Below are 18,972 nucleotides of genomic sequence, written 5' to 3'. Positions count from 1 at the left end.
GGCACGCGGGCTTCAGTAGTTGTGGCACGTGGGCTCACTAGTTGTGGCTTGTAGGCTCTAAGCGTAGGCTCAGTAGTTGTGGTGCATGGGCTTAGCTGCTCCGCGGCATGTGGGATCTCCCCGGACCAGGGATCGAACCCGTGTCCCCTGCACTGGCAGGCGGATTCTCAACCACTGCGCCACCAAGGAATCCTGACTTCTGTGTTTTGAAGCCTGTTTGTATCCACACCAGAAAGAAAAGGCACATATGGACCCACGTGTAAAATGTGAAACAGAAACTGCAATTAAAGCTTGGGCTTTTGCACAGGGCTCTGCTCTCCAATCCCTGTGAGTTATATACATGGGTTCTCTAATCTTACCATGAATATTATTATTGCGCTAATATTCCGGAGTGTTCAAAACACAAGGTAATTTTCTATGATGTGCTTTAAATACAATAGCTAAAGGCAAATGAGAAAGTTATCACTACTTCAGGTAATTCCTCAGAAGATTATATTTCTACTTACCTGTAGACGCTTTTCCAAAAACGACATTCCCCCCTGTAGTCCATAGTTGTATTCATAAGGGAAACTCCAGTCTCGAACCAGAAACATCAGTGTCTGTTTAGAAAGAGAGCAGAATGTATTATAATACTGCATAAATGTATTTTCAAAATAACCATTCAAATACTTCTTTGCATAATGCCAGGTTCTTCAAAGGGGGCAAGAAAATGTGCTGAAGGATTTATCTACTCTGTAATGTCTTAGAAACCTTATAAACACTAGCAGAACATGTATAAACCATATGTGAGGTCAATATCCCATCTGATATTTTTGTTCTCATGGGTTAATAGGAAGAGACTGATGAGAAAATGTTAAATTCGGGGCTCTGCTCGAAACGCAAGTATGAGGAATATGGTGGAGGACAAGAAAAACATATGGCACTAGTTACTCATAAAATGAGATCTACTTTTAATGTCAGAAAGGAAAAGAAAACTAAAACAATAATACTTAGAGATCCTCTAATCTTACTGAGGTTTACTATGCATTCTTTTTTTTCTTCTTTTTTTTTGCGGTATGCGGGCCTCTCACTGTTGTGGCCTCTCCCGTTGCAGAGCACGTGCTCCGGACGCGCAGGCTCAGCAGCCATGGCTCACGGGCCCAGCCGCTCCGCGGCATGTGGGATCTTCCCGGACCGGGGCACGAACCCGCGTCCCCTGCATCGGCAGGCGGACTCTCAACCACTGTGCCACCAGGGAAGCCCTACTATGCATTCCTACCCTCATAAAACAATTAGCTAAAGCAGGGGTCAGCAAACTTTCTGTAAAGGGCCACAGAGTAAATATTTCAGGCTGCTGTAGCAAGAAGCAGCCATGGACGATACAAATGAGTGTAGCTGTGTTCCAATAAAACTTCCACTGTGGACACTGACATTTAAATTTCAAATAACTTACATATGTCATGAAATATTATTCCTCTTTTGATTTTTTTCAATTCCTAACTCACAGGTCACATGAAAGCAGGCAGCTGGCCAGACCTGGCCTGTGGATTGTAGTTTGCTCATCTCTGAACTAAAAGATATGACTTAAATATTTATAGTTAATACTCTACCTGGAAGGGCTTTTGGAAAATTTCATCCATCGCCAGACGACCATATTCTGTGAAGAGCTTTAAAAAAGAAGAGTTATGGTTTGTAAGGCAATATTATATAAAGTATTTCTATGGCTATTCTATAGCAAATAATTCATTTAACAGACTGAACAGTACTTATCTGAGACCAAAATTCTACAGTTTCAAAAGCCCGCAGGAGTCATGAACCTTAAAATAATCTTGACTATTCTTCTCTCTCACATTTCTCATCCCAATTCATTAGCAAACCCACAATCCAACCACTCACAACTTCCATGTGGCTTACAATATTGCAGTAGTTTCTCCCGCGTCAGCCCTTGCCCCCCACAGACTCTTCTCACTACAGCGGCCATGGTGGCTCTGTCATACACAAGGTTAGTCAGACCACATCATACCTCTGCTCAAAACCCTCCAACCTCATTCAGGATAAAAGCCAGTCCTTACAGTGTGATCCAGTCACACTGGCCCTCCTTGATGTTCCTCAAACCTGCAGGGCGCACTGCTGCCTTAGGGCCTTTGTTTTCACTCCTCCTTCTGCCTGCAGTGTTCTTCCCCCAAACATCTGCATAATCGGCTCCCTCACTTCTTCAGGTCTTTACTCCAATGACTCCTTCTCAATGAAGCCTCCCATGGCCATCTACCTAAAAAGATTAGTTTTCCACATAGTATTTCCTACCCCATGTCCTTGTGAAATTTTTCTCCTTCACCTGTCTCACTACCTAACATAATATACCTTTATTTATCTTGATTAGTGTCTGTCTTCACTACTAGCATTTAAACTTCGTGACGGCAAGGACGTTTGTCTGTTCTGTGCACTACGGGACCTCCAGCAGCAACAGTAGCATGTACTGGGCCTGTAGGATGCATGCCATTCAAATGACCCAATGAACGAATTCTTCAAAGTCAGGGTCTACACATACATTTACCTCTATTTCTTCATGAAGCCTCATTAAAAAGTAAAGCAAAACGAAGTTTAAAAATTGTTAACTCACAGGACAGAGAGGATCACAAATTATATGAAAAAGAGGAGTTGTCACAAACACTCTGGAAGGAAAACAAATGAGAACTGGCTCGGGTTTTGGCTTTCTCCTCCCTGCTAAGAAATCTGTGAGGCAGGGCCAGAAAGAGACAAGCAGAGTCTCTCAGCAGAATCCCTGAAAGGCTCAGAAATTAGAAGCACCAGTCACCCTGACGGAGGGCGTGAGGGAGCTGGGAAATGGCTGGAAGTCTGTGGAGGGATCACCGACATTCCCAGATCCTGCTCCCTCCGCCTGCTCCAATCCCCTTCCTGCCCTCACAGAAGATGGGAAGTGAACCAAAAAGAATTTAGACTTTGAAACCAAACTCAGCTGAAGATGGGAGTAAGTCCCCTACCTTACTGGAAACAGGTACTTAAGTCAAGTCTACATGTGCCACAGTAAGATTCCTTGGGCCTCTCACCCGGCTGGAGCCGCAGCAAGCTTTACCTACCCAGGTAGGAGTTTAAAGATGTCTCTGGAGAAACTGACAACCCAAGAATAATAGTCTGCAAATACTGACATTTAGGGGCTGCAACAAAATAACTAAATGATCTTGCCCAGTGATCTCACTGGTGATCCAAACCAGCACAAGAGGCCACTCTCTCACCAAAGGCTCCCCGTTGGTATTTTAGTGGCTCACTCTCAAATACAGATGACCAGGGACCACCACACCTTTGAGAAAAGCTTCTGGCAAGGAAGATAAAAATTCATGTCTTTCAATTCTAGAACATCATCTTAATCCTTTTATAATTTCTCTCCCTCCATTTTCTGTGCTCTGTTTTACTAATATCGATTACCAACATGTTAAGCCTCTCCTGAATTGATCCTCAAATTTTCCTATTTTTCAGTGCCCTCCGTTTTCCTTCTCCTCCACCTCTCCCTCTCCTCTCTTCCTCCCCTTTCCCTTCTCTCTCCTCCCCGCTCTATCTCTCTCCTCTGCTTTTCTCTTCTCTCAATGCTCCACTACCTCCCCTCCTACTGATTTCTACTCTCTGTCTTTTTAGTCAACCTGTTAGGAGAATTTTCTCCAATTCACCTTCTAACTCCTCCTGTACTGAATTTTCCATTTTTGCTGTCATAGTTGTAATTTCCAGGAGCTCTTTCTGGTTTTCTGAAGGTTGCTTTATACCAGCATCCTGTTATTTCTTGGTTACAACAGTTGTAACGTCTATCTTTCTGAGGATATGAGTGTACCAAGAACGAAGAAAAAGCCCACACTAAAGTACATAACCATGAAAATTCATGCCAAGAATCAGAAGATCTTAAAAGCATCAGAGAGAAACAAAAAGGTCACATACAAAGGAATCAGATGATGTGGGACTTCAGCAGAGACACTGGAAGCTGGAAAGTAATGAAACAATGCCTTCAATTCTAAAACAAAATTACTTCCTATAATTCTAGGATAAAATTAACACATGCTCAGATTTATTAGACCTCAAAAATGTTATCTCCTATGCAGCCTTTCTCAGGAAGCTACTGGAGAATGCATACAATGATGGACAGAATAAACAAAAGATTAAATGGGATCCAACTGAGAAAGGAATCGAAAAGAAATTGCCCGGCCCTGATTTCAAACTATATTACAAAACTTTAGTAATCAAAACAGTACAGTACTGGGCTTCCCTGGTGGCGCAGTGGTTGAGAGTCCGCCTGCCGATGCAGGGGACACGGGTTCGTGCCCTGGTCCGGGAAGATCCCACGTGCCGCGGAGCGGCTGGGCCCGTGAGCTATGGTCGCTGAGCCTGCGCGTCCGGAGCCTGTGCTCCGCAGCGGGAGAAGCCACAACAGTGAGAGACCCGCATACCGCGAAAAAAAAAAAACAGTACAGTACTGATATAAAAACAGACACACAGATCAATGGAACAGAATAGAGAGCCCGGAAATAAACCCTCATATACATGGTCAATTAATTTTGGAAAAGGGGGACAAGAACACACAATGGGGAAAGGAGAGTCTCTTCAATAAATGGTGTTGAGAAAACTGGGCAGCTATATGCAAAAGAATGTAACTAGACTACTATATTACACCATACACAAAAATTCACTCAAAATGGATCAAAGACTTGAATGTAAAACCTGAGACCATAAAACTCCTAGAAGAAAACATAGGTGGTAAGTTCCTTGACATAAGTATTGGCAATCTTTGGATTTGGCACCAAAAGCAAAAATAAACAAGTGAACTACATCAAACTAAATAGCTTCTGCACAGCAAAAGAAACCATCAACAAAATGAAAAGGCAATGTACCGAATGGGAGAAAATATTTCCAAATCATATGTCAGATAAGAGGTTAATATCCAAAATATATAAAGAACTTATGCAACACAACAGCCCCCCCAAAAAAATCTAATTAAAAAACAGGCAGAGGATATGAATAGACATTTTCCCAAAGAAGACATACATGTAGCCAACAGACACATGAAAAGGTGCTCAACATAATTAATCATCAGGGAAATGCAAATCAAACCCACAACGAGCTATACTTCACACCAGTCAGAATGGCTATTATCAAAAAGACAAGTGTTGGAGAGGATGTGGAGAAAAGGGAGTCCTTGTCCGCTCTTGGTGGGAATGTAAATTAGTGCAGCCACTACAGAAAACAGTACGGAGGTTCCTCAAGAAATTAAAAGTAGAACTACCATATGATCCAGCAATCCAACTTCTTGGTATATATCCAAAGGAAACAAAACCATTATTTCAAATAGATATCAGCACTCCCATGTTCACAGGAGCATTATTCACAATAGCTAAAATACAGAAACAATCTAACAATCTAAGTGTCTGTCAATGGAAGAATAGATAAGAAAAATGTTATATATATTATACATATATATATAATGGATTATATATACCACAAGGGAATCTTTTTCAGTCTTTAAAAAGGAGGAAATCTTGTCATCTGTGGCAACATGGATGAAACTTAAAGGTAATATGCCAAGTTATATGCAGATTAACCCTCCACGTTGTTCAAGGGTCAACTGTAGTTAATAATACTGTACTGTATACTTGAAAGTTGCTAAGAGTTTTAAAAGTTTTTATCACACACACACAAAAATAATAAAAATAATTTTTTATTAAAAGAAAGAAAATAGGGACTTTCCTGGTGGTCCAGTGGGTAAGACTCCATGCTCCCAATGCAGGGGACCCATGTTCAATCCCTGGTCGGGAAACTAGATCCCACATGCATGCCACAACTAAGAGTTCACATTACACAACTAAGAAGTCCACAAGCTGCAACTAAGATTCTGCATGCCACAACAAAGAAGTCCACGTGCCGCGACAAAGATCCCGCGTGCCACAACTAAGATCTGGCGCAGCCAAAATAAACAAATAAACAAATAAACAAATAATTGTAATAAATAAATAAATTACTAGGATGACGGCTATGCCCCAGGTCTAGAAGAAGCACTCCAGACTAAAGGAAGAAAACACAGGCCAAGAAGTCATGCCTCCCCAGGGAAAAATAAAACAGAACCTAAAGTATTAAGATCAGACTGAGACATTTTTTGAGTCTCTCCTTTGCAGACGCATTACTGATAAGCAAAGAACACTAAACTAATGAAAAGACTGATATAAGACACCTCAGTTATGAAGAACATATACATATATCTATATAATAAGGCAAATACAAATACTTTTTTCACCAAAAATTGCAACGTTAACTACTGGGAAGATGAGAGGAAGGAAACTGAGTGAGGGGTAGGAGAGTTGTAAAGAGAGAGAAATCCTAATTTTATATAAGAAATAATACTTAAGTCTTTTAAATCCAGAAGGAAAAATATAAGCACGTTCTTTAAAACTGTAGACACAAATAGCAGAAGACTCAGCCAAAGGAGTACAAGTGGCTGCCTCTGGAGAAAGGGAATGGGACGTAGAAGGGACGCTCATTATGAACACTGCAAGACTACTGACTTTTAAACTATGAATACAGACCACCATGTTAAAAATAAATAAAATGTTTTTTTAAAAAAGTACTGTTTTCCCTGGTGGCGCAGTAGTTAAGAATCCGCCTGCCAATGCAGGGGACACGGGTTCGATCCCTGGTCCGGGAAGATCCCACATGCCGCAGAGCAACTAAGCCCGTGTGCCACAACTACTGAGCCTGCACTCTAGAGCCCGTGAGCCACAACTACTGAGCCCACGCACCACAACTACTGAAGCCCGTGTACCTAGATCCCGTGCTCTGCAACAAGAGAAGCCACTGCAATGAGAAGCCCGCGCACCGCAATGAAGAGTAACCCCCGCTCACCGCAACTAGAGGAAGCCCACATACAGCAACGAAGACCCAATGCAGCCAAAAATAAATAAATAAAATTTATTTTTAAAAAAAGTACCTGGTAAATTAAAATACTATATATAAAAAAAGACAAACACACACTATAAAACTATATACAACCATGATTTCCTATTTGTAATCCTGAAATCCAAAAAGCTCTAAAACCCCAAGTTAAGCAGCAAACTCATTTGGAGGAAAGTCTGCCTTAAACTGATGTTAAGGCTTTAAATAGGTTTAATTTATCCTATTTCATATAATTAGTCACACATTTCACTGCAGAAATATTAATGTGTTTAATTAAAAGGTATTAACCAAATGCCCATTCCTATCCTAGACATCATGCTATAATATACGCACCATATTATCTATCTAAAATCCAAAAACGGGACTTCCCTGGTGGTCCTGCAGTTAAGACTCCGTGCTCCCAGTGCAGGCGGGCCGGATTCGATCCCTGGTCAGGGAACCAGATCCTGCATGCCGCAACTAAGAGCCCACATGCCACAACTAAAAGATCTCACATGCTGCAACTAAAGATCACACATGCTGCAACTAAAGATACCGCATGCCACAACCAAGATCCCAAGTGCCACGACAAAGACCCAGCACAACGAAATAAGTAAATTAAAAAAAAATTTTTTAATTTTAAATCTAAAAAAATTTGAACTCCAAAACACATGTAGCCTCAAAGCGTTTGGATAAGGGCTTGCTGTCACATGTCATATATTTCCTATAGGGATACATACCTGTTTACAGAACGCAGGAAGGGAATAGAAAGGATATATTCAAAACTGATAGGCATAGTGGTTACCTCTGGGGAGGGGGAGAGGGGGACTTCAGCCTTATCCAAAGTGCCCAGTTTTTTCAAAGGATAATATTTCTAATTTCATCAGTAATATTATACATTATTAACTTTTAAAAGGAGAAAAAATATTACAATGATAGATATCATCTTACCCATTTAGAGAGCTTAATTCTAGGCTCTATGAGGAAGGCACAGAGTGAAGGGAATATCTCCACCAGGAAACCTTTCCCAGTCCCCCAGACTGGGACCTCTGATACCTGGGCATCTCTCTCCCTCAGCACTTAATAGGTAACGAACTCCTGTTCAGAACCCTGTTTTTGTAATTTACATGGAATCAAATCTAGCCCCTTTTTTTCTTTTGTCTTCTACCTTTGACATCTTGGTAAAAAAATTCTCCCTCGGGACTTCCCTGGTGCTCTAGTGGTTAAGAATCTGCCTTCCACTGCAGGGAATGTGAGTTCGATCCCTGGTCAGGGAACTAAGATCCCACATGCCGCAGGGCAACTAAGCCCGCGTGCCTAAACTAGAGACCCCACGTGCCACAAACCACAGAGCCCACGCGCCCTGGAGCCCTCGCACCACAACTAGAGGGCCCATGCGCCACAACAAAAGATCCCACGTGCCACAATTAAGACCTGATGCAGCCAAATAAATAAGCAAATAAATATTTTTTTAAAAATTTCTCCCTCGGGGCTTCCCTGGTGGCGCAGTGGTTAAGAATCCGCCTGCCAATGCAGGGGACACAGGTTCGAGCCCTGGTCTGGGAAGATCCCACATGCCGTGGAGCAACTAAGCCCGTGCACCACAACTACTGAGCCCGTGTGCCACAACTACTGAAGCACGCGCACCTAGAGCCCGTGCTCTGCAACAAGAGAAGCCACCGCGATGAGAAGCCCGCGCACCGCAACGAAGAGTAGCCCCCACTCGCCGCAACTAGAGAAAGCCTGCGCGCAGCAACAAAGACCCAAAGTAGCCCCCCAAAAAAGAACTGCTACTATGGAGAAGAGGAGACAATGACTAATAACAGTAGCAGTGATAGGTATAATAAGTAATGGCTAGCAGTTACTAAGCACATACTGTTTTCCAGGCACATGATCCTATGCATTTTATAAATATGAATTTATTTAACCTCGCCTGAATTATTGCAATAGCTCCATAACCAGTCTCCCTGAATGCACACTTGTGCCTCTAAAAATCTATTCTAAACACAACAGCCAGGGTGATCCTTTCATAATATGTCAAATAATATCACTCCTCTGATCAAAACATGGCTCCCGTCTCACCCAGAGGAAAAGCCCAAGTCCTTACAAAGGCAGGGCATCATTGGAAGCTGAATGCCCCTCTGACTTCATCACTTGGCCTTCTCCTGTCTCACCCTCCAACCCCACCCACTGGCCTTCTTGCTGTTCCTGGATCCTGACAAGCACACTCCACCTCAGGGTCTTTCTTCCTGCTGTCCCCTCCCCTGCACCACTCCCCACACCCCTCCCCCCAATATATCTGCAGGACTGACCCACCCACTTTCTTCCGGTTCCCAGCTCAACTCACTAAGGCCTTCCCTGACCACTCCAGCCACAGATACAGAATGCAGGATTACCATGAACCCCAAGCCTTCCTCCATGTTTCAATCTTTGGCTGAAACTACTCAGTTGTAAAACTTATCTCAGTCTTAAAACTTTTAAATGATATATTAACATTTTTATGAGAAATATATACCTGTAGCTGTTGAAGATCATCTTCCTGAATGTTCTGGGACAAATTATAAATCTAGAAAACAAAAATCCAGATTTATTCTACTCTAGCTTACTTCAAATGAATCCCAAATAAGGCTAAAGGACTGAACAGAAGCTTTGTACAATGAAAGGTCTGCATATAAGAATATGAGGTCTGTTTAAACAGTAATAACATGTCTTTTGGAAAACTATGCATATAATGTTGAAATCACATAATCTTTCCTTTACACTTTAAAATATAGTTTTCTTCAATTTTTACCAAATCTACATTTCCTGTATGATGTAAATGATATAATTTTGATTTTCACTTTTCAGAGTTTTCTTGGAATATACTACATATATTTATGATCAAAATGGAAAAATAGTTTAGGCTCCTTCTTAAGCATGTAAGAGCTTAACTTATATCTGTAGTCTAAAAAGAACATTTACATATCACCATAGGAATGCTGATAACAGAACAATAACTGAAAGATGTATTCTCTTCATCTTATTTCTTCTACAAACTTTTTTCCTAGTCAAATGGTCTTACCTGAACAGAACTAGTCATGGTACTTAGAGCAAAGATGGTAGCACAATCTTTCACAGTGGACTGGCTGTCAAATGCCCCCTGGGTATCCATCAGAACAACTGCAACCTATGGAAAAAAGGAAACACAAACAAAATATGTAAAAGTGAGAAGGGAAGACATGCAAGGAGAAATTGAAAAGTACAGGTAATATTTAAATGAGGCTTAAGCACCTGCTCGTAGGTTCTATCAGAAAAGTACAATTACAGTTGACCCTTGAACAACAGGGGTTTGAACTGCACAGGTCCACTTAATACGTGAATTTTTTTCAATAAATATAAGTATTCAGCTGCCTTGTATTTTTGAACAGAGAACTTTGCTGGAGAAGATTATCTGCTCTCATCCGGTGATATGATACAAAATAGAGGCATACAAAGCAATATGAAAAGAGGGGAAAATCACCCTAACAATCAAAACAGCCAAATGTTGAAGTCTATTAGCTCACTTTCAAAGCCAGTCATTTGGATTGGCTAAGTCAATTAATTAATTGACTTAGTTTAAACTTAGGCATAATCAAAAAATAAATAAAACATATGGCGTGGGATATTTTTGGCATTTACCTGCAAGCCTGCATTCTTCTCTCAAATTTCTAGAGTTTTCTCGTTGTTTGATAAAATAAAATGAACATTTATTTCAATCTTTATGAAACAGAGACCACACCACAGATGCCAAATGAAAGCAGGAGAAACTAGGCTATCATTCACTCTATGTAATTAGGTTTCATGAAGCCTTAATGAACGTTCCCACCTTAAAAGTTAGATGTATGCAAAATGTTAAATAAGATATAGTACCTTATAATCCTTATACAACTTGCTATAATTTTCAGTCATATAATTTAAAAATAAAACTTTTCAAACTCGTGCATAACTGGTTCCAAAAGAGGACAGGGTTTAATATGTTCAGAAAAATAAGTGAATTCATCAGCAAGTGCCTAGCTCTTTCCCAATACCGAAATTACTGCAAAGGCCAGATGGGAAGCTTTCTATGAAGCTCTAGTGAATACAAGAAGAGAAATGCCATAGTCAAAAACATTTTTAGGTAAGATTTACGATAACAAATACAAATCAAAATTTTTATTCTTAGAAATGGCATTTTTATTACTTAGAAAAGTATTTTTATTCTTAGAAATGATAATAAATCATTTTATATAGTTTATATATCAGGACCCATTAATAACATTATATATTTATGGATTTTCATATACCCAACGCACTACTGTGATTGAATACATATGATATAAATTCAACCAAAAGAAAGCACTATTCAGAAAAAAAGGTCAATTCAAATGAAATGAAGTTTCTAGCCTGAATACACTGAAATCTAATGCTAAAAGAGTTCATCTACCCACACCTTAGCTGTTTTGTGAAGAGGATACTGTCAAACTAAACGACCAATCAAAACTAATCATGGGGACTTCCCTGGTGGAACAGTGGTTAAGAATCCGCCTGCCAATGCCGGGGACATGGGTTCGAGCTCTGGTCCGGGAAGATCCCACATGTCGCACAGCAACTAAGCCTGTGGGCCACAACTACTGAGCCTGTGCTCTAGAGCCCGCGAGCCACAACTACTGAAACCTGCGTGCCTAGAGCCCATGCTCCTCAACAAGAGAAGCCCACACACTGCAATGAAGAGTAGCCCCCGCTCACCGCAACTAGAGAAAGCCCGCACGCAGCAACAAAGACCCAATACGGCAAAAAATAAATAAATAATAAACAAATAAATTACAAATAAAACTGAAGGTTAAAAAAAAAAAGACTAATCATGGCTGGAACAAGTGGATTTCCACATGTGAAAGAATGGTTTTGGATCCCTACCTCACATCATATACAAAAATTAACTAAAACAGATCAAGACCGAAATATTAGAGCAAAACCCACAAAACTCATAGAAGAAAGCATAGGTGTAAATCTTCATGGCCTCAGATTAGGCAATGGTTTCTAATATATGACACCTAAAGCACAACAGACCAAAAAAATATATACAAACTGGACTTCAAATAATTGCAAATCACATATCCGATGAAAGTCTAGTATCCAGAATGCATAAAGAATTCAACAAAAAGACAACCCAATTATAAAGTGGATTTGATTTGAACAGATGTTTTTCCCAAGAAAATATACAAATGGTTATGTGAAAAGATTCTCAACATCATTAGTCATTACTAGTGTTACATCATGGATGGGCCTTGAGGGCACTGGGCTGGGTGTGAGAGGCTACACAAATGACCCATATGTTACGTGACTCCATCTATATGAAACAGCCAACATGGAAGAGGAAAGTAGATCGATAGTGGCCATGGGCTGGGAGAAGAGGGAAATGGGGAGTGACTGAGTTTCTTTTGGGGGTGATGAACATGTTCTGGAATTAGATGGTGATACCTGCACAGTCTTGTGAGTGAACTAAAAACTGCTGAATTATGTATTTTAAAGGTTGAATTTTATGGTATGTGAATTATACCTCAATGAAAAAGAGAAAACCATGGCATCTGCTAATGAGAAAAATGAGGCCAAACAGAGGGAAAAAGAAGACATACTAAAGAGAAGCTCTTTGAGGAGTGGGAGTCATAAGTATACTTAAAGTGCTGCATATTTCGGGGAAATAGTATTCTCATACCATGTAGTGGAATAGTAAAATACCATAACTACCTTCAAGAACAATTTGGCAATAGCTAGAAAAAGAGGAAATGGGCATTCTCAGACCCAGTAATTCCACTTGTAGGTGGCTTTCTAATTAGACAAGCTCTAAGCTAAAACCTCACCAAGTATAAAATAAGACCATCTTGCTAAACTTTTATTTGGCTAACTTCTAAAGAACTGCTTATCAGTACAGCATTTATCCAATATTAATTTTTTTTAATTGTAGTTAATTTACAATGTTGTGTTAGTTTCTGGTGTAGGAATATTGATTTTTTTTAAAGCACTCCTGATCCTGCTAGATGTCTGAATGTAATTTTTTTTAAAACACATTATAAACACAACAAGGTATCCTTACACACCAGAAAATTGACAATACCAAATGCTAACGAGAATATGAAACATCAGGACCTCTCACTCACTGCTGGAGAGCACGCAAAATGGCACAACTAGTTTGGAAGACAGCATGGCAGTTTCTCACAAAACTAAGCACAATCTTACCATACAATCCAACAGTTGCACTTCTTGGTATTTACCCAAATGAGTTGAAACTTATGTCCACACAGTAACCTACCCATGAATATTTACAGCAGCTCTACTCACAATTACCACAACTTGGAAGCAAACAGGATGGCATTCAGTAGGTGAGTGGATAAACTGTGGTCATACATAGAGTGGAATACTATTCAGAAATAAGAAGAAATGAGCTATCAATACAAACAGATGTGAGGAACCATAAAAATATGTACATTGCTAAGTGAAAGAAACCAATCAGAAAAGGCTATATATACTATATGATTCCAACTATATGACATTCTGGAAAAGGCGAAACTATGGGGACAGTAAAACAATCAGTGGTTGCCAGAATTTCAGGGAGGGGAGGAGGAACAAACGGGTGGAGCACAGAGGATTTTTAGGGCAGTGCACTTCCTCTGTTGATACAGTAATCGTAGCTACATATCATTATACATTTATCAAAACCCACAGAACGTGCAACACAAAGAGTGAACCTTAACGTAAACCATGGGCTTTAGTTAATGACAACCTATCAATACTGGTCCATTAATTATAACAAATGTATCACACTGACAAAAGATGTACATAATAGGGAGAAACTGGAAGGGGGAACTCTGCACTTCCTGATCAATATTCCTATAAACCTAAAATTACTCTAAAAAATAAAGTCTATTAAATTTTTTTAAAGGGCAGGAAACCAAAATGCTGTCAATAAACATGGAGCTCTATAGAGGAGTCAATTCAACAAGATAAAAAAATGACGGCACTATAAATGTCAGATAACTAAAAGCAAAGCCTGCTTACTACTAACACTGTAGAGATTTCCTAAACCCTTAAGGAGAATTAATACACCACATTCCCCCAAAATTAAAATGAGGCCCACCACTTCTGTACAAAGGGATCACATAGTCAACAATAATTATTTATTCCTAAAAATAAATTAAGAAAGCATCTGGGCTTCCCTGGTGGCGCAGTGGTTGAGAGTCCGCCTACCGATGCAGGGGACGCGGGTTCGTGCCCCGGTCTGGGAGGATCCCACATGCCGCGGAGTGGCTGGGCCCGTGAGCCATGGCCGCTGAGCCTGCGCGTCTGGAGCCTGTGCTCCGCAACGGGAGAGGCCACAGCAGTGAGAGCCCCGCGTACCACAAAAAAAAAAAAAGAAAAATTAAGAAAGCATCTACTGGGGGGTGGGACGAATTGGGAGACTGGGATTGACATATATACACTACTACGTATAAAACAGATAACTAATAATAACCTACTGTTTAGCACAGGAAACCCTATCTGTGGTGACCTATATGCAAAGGAAATCTACAAAAGAGTGGACGTATGTATAACTGATTCACTTTACTATACAGCAGAAACTAACACAACATTGTAAAGCAACTATTCTGCAATAAAAAGTAAAAAACAAAACCACCTACCACACATTACCAGAAATGTAGAAACAGAACATGATACAAAAAATAAGAACAGAAATGAAGGTCATAGGGCCTTGTTGTGGTGCCGTCTCTAAGAGTCGCTATGTTACCCACAGCAGGCCCTTAATTCACTGGGTCATTTTACAGTATCTCTAAAATGAAGATTGGACTTCCATTTCCAGTCAAAATGGAATAACAGACTGGACTTATCCTCCCACCTAAAACCAAACATAACAGACAAAATATATGAAACAACAGTTTCAAGACACTGGACACTGGGTAACAAAGGATAATGATCCTTGAAAGAAAGGAAACAGATGAGGTGAGCCTTACAGTTGACCCAGCTAACTGGCCAAGGCACAGGGAGGGGGAATCCAGGCAGAGCCACCAGATTCTCTGAGTCAGGAAATACAGCTGAGAGTCAGGAAGACCAAGGAAACAGGAGTTCTTAGGCAGAGTACCTGAGTAGAGAGCTACCTGAGAACACCAGGGATCTACAGAGGGTACCCATCAAGTGTTCAGCCGAGTCCTGACCAACTCATGTGAATAAGGAAATTACCTGAGACTAGAGAAAGAGCCATTCAAAAGGGTTAGAGGGGGCTTCCCTGGTGGCGCAGTGGTTGGGAGTCCGCCTGCCAATGCAGGAGACACGGGTTTGTGCCCCGGTCTGGGAAGATCCCACATGCCGCGGAGCTGCTGGGCCCGTGAGCCATGGCTGCTGAGCCTGCACGTCCAGAGCCTGTGCTCTGCAACGGGAGAGGCCACAACAGTGAGAGGCCCGCGTACAGCAAAAAAAAAAAAAAAAAAAAAAAAGGGGGTTAGAGGGAACACTACCTAAGGCTCACAGAGGACCAAGAACAGCACCTGTTCCCTCCAGTCAGACTACAAAAACCCCATAAAAGCAACTAGACAAAAAGACACATTAAACACACAAGAACAAAGGATAACACCAATTTCTCAGCAGAAGTAATGTCAGCAAAAAGGCAAGGAAGGGTCTTCCCTGGTGGCACAGTGGATAAAAATCAGCCTGCCAATGCAGGGGACACAGGTTCAATCCCTGGTCCGGGAAGATCCCACATGCTGCAGAGCACTAAGCCAGCGAGCTACCAGAAAGAAGGACTTGCCCTTTCGGAAGGCACCAGCCACTGACACCACCACCACATCAAGGTCTCGGATGTGTTCCTGTAAGAGGATGCTGGCCAAGGCTTTCTCTTCTAGCTCGAAGGCATGTTGGTCTTTCTACACCAAAACAACCTGCACTGGACAACTACTGAGCCCATGTGCCACAACTACTGAAGCCTGTGTGCCTAAAGCCTGTGCTCCACGACAAGAGAAGCCACCGTAATGAGAAGCCCATGCACCGCAACGAAGAGTAGCCCCCTCTCGCCGCAACTAGAGAAAACCCACATGCAGCAACAAAGACCCAACGCAGCCAAAAAAATAAATAAAATTAAATCTTTTTTTTTTTTGGCTGCGTTGGGTCTTCGTTGCTCTGTGTGGGCTTTCTCCTGTTGCGGAGCACGGGCTCTAGGCGCACAGGCTTTAATAGTTGTGGCACACGGGCTCAGTAGTTGTGGCTCGCTGGCTCTAGAGCACAGGCTCAATAGTTGTGGTGCACAGGCTTCGTTGCTCCACGGCACGTGGGATCTTCCTAGACCAGGGCTCGAACCCGTGTCCCCTGCATTGGCAGGTGGATTCTTAACCACTGTGCCACCAGGGAAGCCCTAAATTAAATCTTTTAAAAAAAAAAAAAAGGCAGGGGAGTGACATCTTTGAGGCACTGAAAGACAAAACTGCCAGCCTAGAATTCTATACCCAGCATAAATATTTTCAAAACAAAGGCAAAATACTTTTCAAACATAGAAAGAAAGCTAAAAGAATTCTGCACCAAAAGAGCAGCACTACAGGAATTTTTTTTTTTTTTTTTTTTTTTTTGCAGTATGTGAGCCTCTCACTGTTGTGGCCTCTCCCATTGCGGAGCACAGCTCTGGACGCGCAGGCTCAGCGGCCATGGCTCACGGGCCCAGCCGCTCCGCGGCATGTGGGATCTTCCCGGACCGGGGCACGAACCCGTGTCCCCTGCATCGGCAGGCGGACTCTCAACCACTGCGCCACCAGGGAAGCCCAGGAAATATTAAAGAAGTCCTTCAGGCTGAAGGAAAATGAATACAAAAAATAGATAAAAACCTGGACACAAAAAGTGAAGAGCAGTTAATGGTAACTGCATGGGTAAATATATGGCTTTTTTCTTATTATTTAAATATCTTTAAAAGATAACTGACCATTTAAACAACAATAAAAACAATGTTATTAAAGTAAAATAGTGACTAAAGCTGGGAGGGGAGAAATGGAACATCAATTAAATTTCAGTAAAGCTGTTAAAAAATTAAAGGCTGGATAAAAATAACATCTAAAGATCCTTCCATGCAAAAGTTTCTAATGTTATATTCCAAAAACTCCTTACTCTCCTACATTCTCTACCCTTAAAAAAAAATGTGTGATAATCTCCCCATTTTGCTACGCATTTCTGTATGTGTATTTATGCTGAAAAAAAAAAAAGAGGGTTTTCCTATATACCTTTCTCCTGAAACTTTACTAAAAAAAAAACAACAAAAAACAAAGAGAGAAAGAAACAAAACATTAAAAGAATAAGGAAAAGAAATAGAAACTGTGGAAACAGTGATCAAGAGTTCATGCATCAGGGACTTCCCTGGTGGTCCAGTGGTTAGGACTCCTAGCTCCCAACGTAGGGAGCCCAGGTTCGATCCCTGGTCAGGTAACTAGATCCCGCATGCTGCAACTAAAGATCCCGCACGCAGCAACGAAGATCCTGCGTGCCGCAACTAAGCCCCAGCGCAGCCAAATAAATAAATAAACATTAAAAAAAAAAAGTCGTGCATCAACTGTCCAGCTCTCAAAATATTTAATTACTTAACATCAAGCAAACGGCAGAAACTGAACAACCTGAAGGGGGGATATGAAACCTGAAGCCCTGGAAAGACTCAAAAATGAGAGGCACAAACAGCTGTGAAGGTATGCTTTAGGGTGAGGCTAAAAACAGAAGGAATGGGTTAAAGTCTGTTGAAGAAACAGTCATAACCCCAAATCCCCTCTTCCACTTTAGGAGACACATGACTTGCCCCTGCTGACCCTCACAAAGAAACCTGGGGAGCAGTTCTATAACTGAAGCTTACTAGGTTCGATGAGGTGGGTAAGATGCCCTGCTGACAGCTGGAGGGGTGGGGGGAGTGAATGCTTACAGGAGTAAGAGTGTAAAGAACAGAAGTAACATCTGAACAGCTGAGAGCATTAGCCTTTGGGAAGTGAAAATGAGCAGACAGAGGACTAGGGCACCTGACAGCTATTTTTCGTTAGAAGCCTTATGTTACTCTTTGACATTTTATTCATGAATTAGTTTTAAACATGCACTTATATCATTACGATAAAAATCATTTTTAATTGGATTATCAGGCTACACATTAAAGTTCTCATTCTGTTGTGTTTGTTAGTTTATAAGTCTTTTTCTTCCTTACCTTCTTCCCATCTGGCTTCTCCACAGTGAAAACCTCACTCCAGATCTGGATCCCAGTGGTTTCTGGGTCAGAGCCCCCCCTCCATGAAAACCCTGTTAACGGTTCTTCTTGGTCACCCAACCAATTTGAACTGCCACCTTCCTTCTATAGGAGAAATAAGAAATTTCCATTAAGTCTAAAATTTCGAGTAACTTTACACATCAAGGATAATTCATGAGCTTAGTTTGCTCTTTTGGACATAACAGTCTCACTTTCTAATTTGAAATGAAATAATTCTACTTTACCTGGATATATAAGTATCGTAGCATAAAGTCCAGAAAGAAGGACTTGCCCTTTCGGAAGGCACCAGCCACTGACACCACCACCACATCAAGGTCTCGGATGTGTTCCTGTAAGAGGATGCTGGCCAAGGCTTTCTCTTCTAGCTCAAAGGCATGTTGGTCTTTCTGCACCAAAACAACCTGCACTGGACAAGGCTTTCCACTCTCCATAGCATCACCTATGTTGTTGTAGAGAAAAAAAAATATTAGTTTCAAATATTTTTAAAATGTTACTTTTTTAACATAGGAAGAGTAAAAACTTCTTAAACACGGCACAAAGCACCAACCAGAAAAGAAAAAAAATGACAAATTAGACTTCATTAAAATTAAGAATTTTTGTTCATTAAAAGACATCCTTAAGGGAGTAAAAATGCAAGTCACAGGCTAGGAGGAAATATTCCTAACACCTAAATCCAAAGGACTCATATCCAGAATCACTCTAGAAAAACAAAAGACAACCATTCCCCCTTTAAAAATAGCAATGGGTAAAAGATTACGAACGAGCATATCATTAAAAAAGGATATCCAGGACTTCCCTGGTGGCACAGT

At 41.1% G+C, this 18,972-nt stretch overlaps 1 protein-coding gene across 1 annotated transcript in view; it reads right to left on the bottom strand.

Moving 5' to 3' along the window:
* ATL3 (atlastin GTPase 3) overlaps positions 1-18,602 on the bottom strand; it is a 39,881-nt gene extending 21,279 nt beyond the window's left edge. Inside the window, exons 1-6 of the mRNA XM_060158868.1 lie at positions 18,388-18,602; positions 18,104-18,247; positions 9,965-10,069; positions 9,419-9,469; positions 1,590-1,646; positions 507-599 (exon numbers count right to left, since the gene is read on the bottom strand). Coding sequence (XP_060014851.1) covers positions 507-599; positions 1,590-1,646; positions 9,419-9,469; positions 9,965-10,069; positions 18,104-18,247; positions 18,388-18,594 — 657 coding nt within the window. The 5' untranslated portion in view covers positions 18,595-18,602. The remainder of the gene's footprint in view (positions 1-506; positions 600-1,589; positions 1,647-9,418; positions 9,470-9,964; positions 10,070-18,103; positions 18,248-18,387) is intronic.
* Between the last annotated feature and the right edge of the window lie 370 nt (positions 18,603-18,972).

The sequence above is a fragment of the Lagenorhynchus albirostris genome, chromosome 9, assembly GCF_949774975.1.
Source record: "Lagenorhynchus albirostris chromosome 9, mLagAlb1.1, whole genome shotgun sequence".
Taxonomy (NCBI): domain Eukaryota; kingdom Metazoa; phylum Chordata; class Mammalia; order Artiodactyla; family Delphinidae; genus Lagenorhynchus; species Lagenorhynchus albirostris.
This window is presented reverse-complemented; position numbering and strand designations above follow the sequence as displayed.